General features: G+C 43.5%; 1 protein-coding gene across 1 annotated transcript in view; it reads right to left on the minus strand.

Annotated features, from left to right (window-relative positions):
- The window catches only part of MARCHF11 (membrane associated ring-CH-type finger 11), a 100,955-nt gene extending 91,369 nt beyond the window's left edge, over positions 1 to 9,586 (minus strand). Inside the window, exons 1-2 of the mRNA XM_059173436.1 lie at positions 8,892 to 9,586; positions 7,508 to 7,663 (exon numbers count right to left, since the gene is read on the minus strand). Of these exons, the coding sequence (XP_059029419.1) occupies positions 7,508 to 7,663; positions 8,892 to 9,449 (714 nt within the window). The 5' untranslated portion in view covers positions 9,450 to 9,586. The remainder of the gene's footprint in view (positions 1 to 7,507; positions 7,664 to 8,891) is intronic.
- Positions 9,587 to 11,593: the final 2,007 nt, after the last annotated feature.

An 11,593-nucleotide genomic window follows, 5' to 3' on the forward strand; every position in this document is an offset into this window, starting at 1 on the left:
TTTTCCCAAGCTATGTTGAGCTGTGTTACATTTGTTCTGAAACCCTTCCCACTCACTGATAAGCTTGCCCTCCTAGAAGGCAAGCTTAGAAACCCCAATCAAACTAAATATTACTTTAAGGCATTCAAAAGGTGGTATTCTAAGCATATCTGTTGGGTTGCAGATAGTCTGGAAGGACTTGTTTTCGGAATGGATCTGTGAACAATCTCTAAAATGCATTCTACAACTCAAGGTGATGAGAAGGTGGCCTATTCCAGGGATGCTGAGGGCTTACTCTGGGATGTCTCTGCCTTCTGCTTCTAACTTAACTAAAGCTCCTCCTGGAAATGGAGGGTTGAGTCTGACACAACCAAAAAATGGTTTAGAAGAAACAATGGTTTTAATATTTAATATTAAAAAGTTAATAGCATTTTGTTTTTGGAGCTACAGTGCCACCATTTTCTGAATGACAGAGGTTTATGACGATTTCACTTAAAATTACAAAGAAACACAAATTTTGGAACACTTCACCCATTTCATTTCCTAAGAGATCAGAAAAAAACACCTTTGTCCATACTGATACTCAATTTGTTTAAATCAGGGGTTGGCAAACTATTGCCAAATCTATGTGGGCCCAATCCAGTTCACCACCTTTTTGTGTTGTCCACAAGTTTTTAAATTTATTTTTTTTAAGATTTTATTTATTTATGTGACAGAAAGAGAGAACAGGAACACAAGCAGGGGTGGTGGGAGAGGGAGAAGCAGGCTCCCCGCTGAGCAGGGAGCCCGATATGGGGTTCAGTCCCAGGAACCCAGGATCATGACCTGAGCTGAAGACAGACACCCAACAACTGAGGCACCCGGGCACCCAGTTTTTAAATTTTAAATGGTTGGGGTTGAGGAGAGACAAAAGGAGGGTCTGATTTCCTGACACATTACGGTTACATAAAATTCAGATTTCAGGGCCTACAAGTGAAGACTTCCTGGAACACAGACACACCCATCCCTTTATACAATGTTTATGACTGCTTTCATGTTAGGACAGTAACTATAATATTTTAGGCCCTCAAAGCCTAAAATATTTATTCTCAGGCCCTTTATAGAACAGATTTTCTAAACTCTGGTTTATATAATAAGATAAATGTCATCAAGCGAAGACATTTTGGAGCTACAGCAAGGTTCCTCGACCTCACTACTCCCAAATTTTCTCGCCACCACAACTTGCTTTGACCAAACACATCTGCCCAAGCTCCATCCCAGCGGGGGTTGTGGGCAGGGGTTCTTTCTTCTACAGGCAACTCGGTAGAGGGGCCAAGAGAGTAAAGAAGAGGAAGATATCAAAATGGAAATACACTTAAAAAGAGGTAGGAAATGAAGAAAAGCAAATGTGTGTAGAAGAGAGTTCTGGAGAGTTTCATCCATCTGGGCGACACCATCCCCAATCCTCTTTCAACAAAGGGTAGAGGCCCAGGCTGACACACATTGCCTAAATGGACTCCATCTCTTTTTACTATCAACTCAGAACAATCTGGCTTTGAGACAAATTGTAAAATCCCAGTACATGTGGCCTATACAATAAGGTAGATGGCTTATAAGTAGTACACAAAGGGTAATTTACATATTTTATTCAGCAGAGAATCATTAATCTGTTCTAGTGAGTAAAATGAAGATTCATGTGTTTTGAGAATTAGTAAGCAAATGAAACAAAAATGATTTCAAAGGCGAGCAAATTGCCTCATGATGTGTTCTTTGTTTATTTTGACATTTTTAATTACCTATAAAATATGCCAACATATGCATTTAAATATTACATTTTAATGTTGTTTCTCGGTTGTTCAGGCGTGGTAATGAAAAGCTTCTCCTCAACTTGCCATTTGCTAGCAAACCTTCAGAGAATGTTAGTAATAGCAACAGTTAGAAAAAGAAAAAAAGAAAAGGGGACGCTCACCACGCCAACATTTTTAAGCCATAAAATGCAAATGCTCTGAAGCACTTCAAATGACAGCACACAATAGTGCTAAAGTTCATGCTCTGATGTTTTCTTATTACATTTTCAAAACCACAGTCATTTTTCTAGAGTAACTTGCCAACTTCTCCTAGTGCATCAGCTACACCGTGAGAATGATTACATCACTTCTGAAGGCAGACCACCCCTTTCGTGACACAGCCCTGGTCCTTGAGAAGTTAAAGTTCTATAAACATTTTACAAATATGCCCCAGAACATGAGCCCTGAGGAACCTACCTGGTGCCAGCTTCCTCTGTAATTCAAAACTGTCATGATGAGCACCAGGGTTTTAAGAATATGGATAAAAATGAAAAACACTCCCAAGTCGTTCTCCCTCCCAAGAGACTTTCCCGTCATTCTTACTGCTCTGAGCCGACCTGTTGCAGACAGCATGCTGTAAGTGTTGAAAGGAGAAGCCATAAGGGGAATGCAGATAAAAATGTTACAGGCTAGTAAAAACGTCCAGGGGCCTAATATTCACAAAGGTATTTGTGCCCATGCAACTTTCAGTGCTGTCCAAGGCAAGATCCTTCTTAGACCTTTCCTACGGTACTCTAAGTAAGGCGGGAAGAAGGAAAGCTGATGGACACCACACTTCACCCTGACTGATGCTCTGCCCACTGTCTGTGCCTCTTCGGGATGCTCCCCAGGGATCTCTGGGGGCTTCTCCAACCTCTTCTTATGCACACACACATCCCACCCAGCACGGAGATTTCCCAGTGTAAACAAGTGACACCTGAGAAGCTGAGCAGCGCTGTATGCTTGGCTACCTGTGGAGGCATCTCGTAACTCCACTTATGAGCAGACTTCAATAAGGACCCCTGGGGAGGGGTATCTGGAAAGTACAGATGCTCCTGTGTGCTGAGAACATTATATTGCATTACACCCCTGAGTTTTTTAAATGCTGATTCATTCATTATTTACAAAAACAATTTTTTTCAGACACTGAGATGGGCTCTCCCAGAAAAAGCGGAGAGGTAAACATAGTGAAAAAGAATGATATGGAAAGAGAAGTCCTTAAATTCATGTTGGTGACAAGAGACTGAAGGACACGGCAGGGACCCATGAATGACTGAACGTCCCCATCTGTTAGCTGAATAAACAGGTAATAATAATCAGAGCCAATATTAAAATGGCACCTACTCTGTGCTGGGCACTACTCTAACCAGTTTACAGATATTATGTATTTAGTCCTCAAAACATACATTATATTATATATTATATATGTACATATATAATATATATGTTATAATAAATACATATATATTTAGTCCTCAAAATAGTAGATAAAATAGTTGCCCTTATGATCTTTTAAAGATGAGTTAACTGGCTGGCCCAGTCGGTAGAGCCTGAGACTCTTGAATCCAGTGTTCCAGCCTGAGGTTGAGTTTAGAGATCACTTTTAAAAAATGAGCTAATGAGGCACAAAGAGTTCAGTAAATTGTACAAGGTAATACCAGGAGTACCTCCCATTTACAGTGTATTTTTCTGTTTAGGCAATGCGCTTAGTCTTTTATAACAAGTCTTGAGTTTCCCATACAATATGTTACCAAATAAACGCTATCTCTTCAAACATCCGTATTTCTTGAAAAAGTTCTGAAAGCATCCATAAACTTGAATATAGCTTAATTAATGTCACCAATATCGCAAGATAAATTTGATCTGATATATTCTTAGATTCCATTAATTTTATACCGTGCTATGAGATTCAAAGCAGAATTAGCTTTTACTCTTAAAATATTACTAGTGCACCATCTTGAATATGTTAACCAATGAAATAGATTCTACAAGTAGGTAGGAGGGTAAATGCATGTTAATTACTTGGATTGTCTTAATTAACTCCTACTGCTAATGACACAGCAATTAAGGTTTAAATATGCTTAGAGGATACATCAGGTTTTCTACTGGGTCATGCTGCTGAACACCACTAACATCCAAAGGAATGGGGAGTTTTACACCCAAGTTCTCAAAGAACTCTAATCTCAATGGGAAAAACAAGTAAAACTTAAGTTTTAGACTGTGCAGCACAAGGTGCGTGTGCACGCGCGCACACACACACACACACACACACACTTTTGGTTAGCTGCCCTTCTCTGTCCCCATATCCCTCTGAGCACCAGGAGACACTCCATGGTAGTAATCATTTCTGAAAGTGCTTCAGGGTATGCATCAAGCTTCACTGATGGAGTCAACCTCCCATACATTTTTTTTTTTAAGTTTCCTTATTTCTGAGCACTAGGAGGTACATCATGGTTCCTGTTGACCTATCTGGGCTTAACAAGTACTTGAAGCAGAGACCAGGGTAGGTAGATAGAGCTATTTTTAGAAGCTATCTCCTGTTGTGAATTAAAGATAGCGATTCTCTTTTAAAGAAGGACAGACTCCAAAGGTGAAGTCTATTTTCCCTTCTCTTAAATGTGGGCTGGTCATGTGACTTGCTTTAATCAAGAGAAGGCAGCATACATGAAACTGTGTCACTTCCAGGATTGGACCTTAAGAAATCTGTATGCTGTGTACAGTATACTGTGAAAACATGGAAAGAGAACTGAGGCACCAGGTGACAGCCCCAGCTGGGCTTCCAGCTGACACCCAGCACCAAGAACAAGTCCTACGAGTGAGCCATCTTGGATACTCCAATCTAGTCAAACCTCTGGATGACCATGGCTCCCAGCTGACACCAAATATGGAGAAGAACCTTCCAGCTGACCTCAATCAGCCCGGGCTTTGGAGAGATCATGACAGATTGTTGTTCAGACTACTAAGTATTTGAGGTGATTTGTTATACAACAATAAACGGTCAAAGCCCTTCTAGACCATCTTAGAGACCCAGGGTAAAACCGGTTCCTGACTCACCTTTGCACAGGACAAGCCATGATGGAATTGAGATCACCTTCTAATATGGGGCATGGAGACTAAGACCATGGACCTCAGAACCAGACTGACTAAATTTGGAATCCTGGCTTTGCCTTTGACTAGATATGTACCCGTAGAAGTTATGTAACTTTTCTGTGTCTGTCTCAGTTTGCATCTGTGTAAAATAATGATTATACTATTCCCTACCTCATAGGTTTGTTATGAAGATGAAACATTAGTATCAGCATATGTAAAGCACTTAGAACAGTGCCTCGCACAGAGTACGTATTCAGCAAGTGTTCTCTGTTAATATTATTATTGATTCTCTCTTCTGTTCTACATCCAAGGAACCACCCACTCGCAGCCATGGAGGGCTCTATACTTAGGACAGAGGGATAAGGAAAGTGAAGGGCGGGTGCCAAAACATACTTCCTGTTTGATCCTACACCATGAAGAAATGGATTTCTGCCAGGTCATAAAAGTGTGCATGTGATAAATGCTAAATCTGATAGGCCTCACACCAGCAAGGGAGAAAGCCAAAAATCAGAGTAAATGCTCACTCTGTAGGTGATCCATAAGAGAAGCGTCAGACAATTAATAAAACTTCCTCTGAAAATAAATTGCTCCTACGTAAAAGAATCCACACTCTAGGAACCTTATAACTGATTTCCGTTCATTAAATGTACTGAGTTTTTAGGCATATAACAAGTTATTTTCTTGGGTATGATCTAAGTGATTATCATCACACTCATATCAACTTTGTTTCTGAATATTATTTTGTAATTCACTCTAACAAACAGGTCACCTCACAGATCAGGGTAGTATTTGCATATGTCATAATAAAATTAATTCTAGTGTATTAGTAACACTGGGTTAGTTTGGGGGTTTGGGTCATTTTTTAAATTTTTTGGTCATATTGTACACGCACTTTGGGGAAATGTTTTTTGTTAAAATGATATTGAATGATTTCGTTTTATGAATGAAGAAAACATAATAGCAAATCAATTCATTTTGCTATAGAATTACCAAACAGTACTTTTTGCTCTAGCCCGTTGTCTCTTCTCTATTTTAAAATTATATCAAGGACCTATTTCTGTTTACTTCAAAATTGATCATCCCACATGAGTTAATATATGATAGCCATACGTTTCTGAAATACTTAGCATTCTATTTGAGCTCTTGAACTTCTGGCCATAACACTTCTTATGGACTTTTCACTAGAGTTCCAAACTCCCCACTTCTCATCTCCCCATGTTTCTAGTCACAGAATTATTGGAGATTCCGTGATACCACTCTTATCCTTATATCCAGACATGATTCCATGTGTTTTTCAGGACAACTTTGATAGATCTATAAATTGATACCCAGGGAGTTCAGTCAATTGGAGGTTCTGGGAACAAGTGTCAGGTTTGTGCCTATTTTCAGCATGATAGTATCACTTTTCCACATGAGTTATTCTTCTCTCCAAACTATTTATAAGCCTTTGGTCAACTTGAAAAAAATCCACATTTTCATCTCATGCCTGCTAATCATGCTTTAAATGATGACTATCAGAGATGCAAATTAATTGCAGACCATATGAAGGATGTGCAAATTAAAATCTATGAAATTTAAATTATTAATGCAGTAGTAATTCAGCTTCCAGTTTCCTTCTGTAGTCACTAACAGTTTCACCTATTTTATAGTGCTCAATTTAAACTACATTTTTTAAACAGAAACAAGGGACACTAGATTCTATGACTTTCTTCCCTTCCTAAGTTTTCAGTTCCCTTCCCCCTCTTCCTGCTACTGCAGCCTTGGTCTCTGTTTTGAACTTAATCTTTTATGTCTGCTTAACTTCAGCCCCATGTTACTACCAGATCTCATCAATTACACACTATTCTGCTTTAATTTAATATGTCATTCTTAATATTTTGAATTTTACATCCCACGGGTCTTTTCAAAGAATCTGAATCAATTCCACCGTGAAAAAACCAAAGCCTGTTTTTCCAAGGGCATTTGTAGGGTTATGGGTATTTTGTTTTATGTGATTATACACAAAAAGTTTAAGAATATACGCAATTTCAGTGGTATTATTGAGAGTAACTGTTGGAAATATTTCTGCATCCACTATGCAGTTGAACACAGCAAATGAAAGTAGCCAAAGTTTCCAAATGCAGCATCATATGAAAAGAGCCCAGTTAAGTGAAGAGAGTTTTCAGATTAAAGCTAATAGATTCCACTGAAGTTTCCAGACTCGTAAAGTTCTGCTTTACTTGCGTGTGTTTCCCGTAAATGGAGCCCATTCTGAGCTTCAATGCTTAAATTAACAAAAATATTATTAAAATAAATTATGTAATCTTTCGAATTAATAATAACTGATTTAATTGAACATAAGACAGTTTACCAACTTGCCCTTTTAGAAACAAAGATGGATATAACTTTACCAAAAAGCAACAAATTAATAAAGGAAACCACTTGAATAAACTGTCTCTTGAGTTTCTCAGACAAAAATGTCACAAATTTCTCAAAGCACAACTCAACAAATTCTAAATCTTGGCTTATTTTGATTTGCATAAAATGTTTGTAAGTAGCATATATAAATAAATATCCTTAGTAGTCACTAAACTCAAATGCACACATGTTTAGCAAAAGCATTTCAGGAAAAAAAAAATGTTATGGATGTTTACCTGGCAAGGCTGTTTCATTTTAATGGCTATGACATGGTATCTGTAACAGCAGAGCTCACAGGTCCAGGAACCCCTCTCACTGATCCACTTTAGCAGGCACAGCTGATGTGTATATCGAACTGACCCATCACAGCGGCAGGGGTTTAACAACTCCCCCTGAAAAGAAAACAGCTCATGAGAATATTTACACTTGTGTGTCAATTTTAAAAACAAAACAACACAACACAACACAACACAACACTTGCTTTCTTTTCTTTCAAAGCCATTTACCCGGAAGGATATCAGCATCAAACTATCCTAGAAAATAAAATTAAATTTTTATACCTCTGGTGGGAATGAAACTAAAGTCTTAAAACTATTTCAAAGATATTGCTTAGACTTATGACATAAATGTTCTACCAACATTCAAAATGTCTGCAAGATATAGCTCCCAATACCCTTGGGGGAAAGCTGTACTATTAAATCTCTTTAATAACTTTTAAGTGGATGGTCAGATGCATTTCCTCTGCAGTTATTCTTAATCATCGCTAAAGAAGAAATGCATGGCATCCCAGAAAGTAGCTTGCAATAGCATTATGCTTTTATTTTTTTCTAAATGTAGCATCATAAATATTGACTTAGGGCACTATATTCCTGAAAGCCTGCATATTCTTATGCAATTTCCTTACTTTTAAAAATATTAAACCTAATGTATTCTCAGATCGCGTAAAGACAAATTATCCTCTTGTCTCTATGATTACTCTCATATAAGTTTGCATGCACCTCTAATGGAGTTTTTAATTTTAATTTTTAATTTATGTTTCTAACAAAATACAAAATACATTGTTAGCTAAATAGGCTTTCTTTCACAAGGTCAAAGTACATTCCTATTTCTCTTGTAAAAACTGTACCATGTTCTTCACATCAGTGAGATTAAGTCAACATTATTTGCAATATATAAGAGCTCTGTCCTTTTTTGGTTCTGGCATGCCTCACCCCCAGTTTGTATTCTAAGACTATCTGCCTCAGGACACATTTGTAGAAAAAAGGATATAGGTTTGTTTTTCTCTATAAACCAAAATCCATTTAGCAATTTACAAAAGATACTTAGGACCTGATCCTTAAAGCACCTGAGGAATGCGTAACTGCAAACCAGGTGGGGGAAAAAGTAAGTTATAGATCAAATTAAACCTTGCATTCGCCCCCGGGACATTTTCATCTGCCTTCGCAGAAAGGGAAAAGGGAACACAAGTAGCAACGGCTCAGTTGGCCGGACTAGATAAGCCCGACTGGCGAGGAGGGAGCGCTGTCCGCGGTGCTGAAAGGTCGACCGTCCGGGGCAGGAGCCGGTCCAGTCCAGACCCGAGCCCACTGCCAGCTGCTCTGAGGTCCCCCAGGGCCTTACCTGCTCCGCGCCCTGGAAGCAGATCTTGCAGATGGGCTGGTGGTGCTGGTGCTGGTGCCCGGAGCGCTGGTCGCCACCGCCGCTGCTGCTGCTGCGGCTGCTACACACCGAGCGCGTCTCGGGCTGGTCGCCGGCGCCCCGCCGCTCGCCCTCCCCGCCCGCGCCGGCCTCAGGCTCCCCGGGGACGCCCTTCACCGCCGCCGCCGCCTCAGGGATCGCCGCCTCTGGAAGGCGCCTCGGACCTTCCCCCGAGTCGCCAGCCGCGGACACCTCCTGGCCGGCCGGCGTCAGGGGCGGCGGCGGCAGCTCGTCCGCGCCCCGGCGCCGCGGGACCAGCTCCGTCGGCGGCTCGTCTGGTCCCGCGGCGCGCTCGGGGGACGCGGGCGGCGCGGGCAGCGGTGGCAGGTAGCGTGGGAGCGCGGGGACCGAGGCCGGCTCTCCCGGCGGCGGCGGCGGCGGCGGCGGGGGAGGCGACGGGGGAGGCGACGGGGGCGGCTCGGTGTCCCCGCTCTCCGCCCCGCGGCGCAGACTGCCGCTGAGGCCGCCCTCAAAGCTCATGGTGGTGCCGCCGCCGCCCTCCTGCCAGCCCAGCCGGCGGGCCGGGCTCGGGCAGCAGCCGAAGGGAGAACGGAGGGGGCGGGAGGACGGAGGGAGGAGTGGAGGGAGGGAGGAGGGTGGGGAGGGGGACCAGGGCGCCGGGGCTGGGGGGCGGGACGGGGAGGGGAAGCGGAGGGCCCGGCGGCGGCGGCGGCGGCGGCAGAAGCTCCTGCTCCGCGGAGCCGCCGGCTCGGCTCTGATGGAGGCGGCGCCGAATTCGGCTGCGCGTGAGAGCCGCGCCGCGGGGGGGGGCGGGGGGTCGGGAGAGGGAGGGGGAGGGGGGACTGGAGCCGCGCCGCGGGGGGTGGTGGGCGGGGGAAGGAGGCGGAGGGACCGGGCGCGGGGCCGACGGGGAGGAGCGGAGGGGGCGTTCCGGGGGAGTGCGGGGGGATGTGGAGGCGGCGGGTGCGAACCCCGGCTGGGGTGCTGAGACCTCGGGCCGGAATTCAGGAAGGGGACATCCCCGAGCCGCCTCCGCGGACCCCGCCCCGGGGCAGCTCACGTCGGTTCCGGGGCGGATTACCCCTCTCCAAACGGCGCGGCACTGCGGCTCTCGGGAGCCTGGAAAGGGGGGAGGGGTCGGAGGCCACGGGTCCAGAAACCGTTACTGGGAAGGCAAGTGGGATGCGGCTGCGCCGGGCTGGGTGGAGCCGGGATGGTCGAACCCGAGACCCGCGTGGGAGTTGGGGGGCGCAGGCTGGTGCCCTGGGCTCACCCGCGATTGCTTCCAGCCCTCTCAAAACCTTGTCCCTCAAGGGCACTCTCACGGATCCACTAGAGCCCTAAAAACCGAAGCCTCTGGAACCTATATCCTCCCTCTGCCCGTCTCGCCCCTGAATCTTCCCCGCGTCCTCCTCGCCCCCTCCTACCTGCAGTGAGTATCCTGGCTTATTTGTAAATATCTTGGTGACATTGTCACAATCTTGGGTCATTGCCTGGGATGGTTCCTCCTAGTGAACCCTGGTGCCACGTTGTGCGGCGGTGGTCACTTTCATCCTTGCCCTTTTTTAAAGGCTTCTCCTCTTGGAGAAGTGGCTGTGTCCTCCGGTCGGGATTTTAAGCATCCCAAAGCTTCCGTATCTCCACTCCGCAAAATCTCTTTGGGACTGCTCTATGGGCAGGGCAACTTTACCCTCAGTTCTTTTCTGAAAAAAAACTGCCATACCTGCATGAAACTGAACGGAAAAGCGTGCACATGCAGTAGTTTCCAAATCCGTTCAGAGTAAACTCATGAAGTACTGGATTTATATAGTGCAATGTGCCCATCCAAATCAATGGTGATTTTCAATGTCCTAACAATTTAACGTCTTTGGCACAATCTGCCCTCTCTGGGCAGGCATTTTGGGCTGCATTTCATAGCTGAAGACCCAGGATCAGGTAGGCAAAGTAACTTGTTCAAGGTCACCTGACTATTAACAAAGAACCTCTGAGCTCCTTGACCTCAGATTTTCTGGCTCAAAACACCTAATGATTTCCTCCCCCATCCTCTATTGTCTCCTAAAACAGTATTATAGTACATGGTATGTTTGATGGCGCTGACTCCCATTAATAGATGCTCTGAAACGATTGAGACAAACTACCAGCTTAAATTAATTTGTCCATTACACATTTTGGCAGTAAAAAAAAAAAAAAAAAAATGTTTGTTAAAATATGAACAGCAGCAGCAGCAACAGCAAAAAGAACAATCCTAGCTCTTTTGACATAAACTGGTTTGGCTGCAAAGTAGAGAAAGAAAGTAGTAAAAAAGAGTTCAGAAATGCTTTGTCACAAATGGTCCTGAATGAAATAGTTCCCAGGAATGTCCTCTAACACTTAGCCCCCCCTCAGACTAGCTTATTTTTGGTACCAGAGTGGCAGGCAGCAAGCATATTTTTAAAATAATAATCCCTGGGTGCATTCGGAACTTATCACATTGAAGAAATGTTGGTTGTAGATAAGCTTTCATTTTCAATCTGCACCTGTCAAAATGACATTGCCACGTTTGTATGCTGCTACAGTCTTATGATAGAAGCCTTGATCCTAAGTTATTGAATTAAAACTATCTAAATTGTCTTTGAAAAAAAAACCCTGAATAATTCAATTTATATCCAGTAAATTTCTACCCA

The sequence above is a fragment of the Mustela lutreola genome, chromosome 5 (genome assembly GCF_030435805.1).
Source record: "Mustela lutreola isolate mMusLut2 chromosome 5, mMusLut2.pri, whole genome shotgun sequence".
Classification (NCBI taxonomy): domain Eukaryota; kingdom Metazoa; phylum Chordata; class Mammalia; order Carnivora; family Mustelidae; genus Mustela; species Mustela lutreola.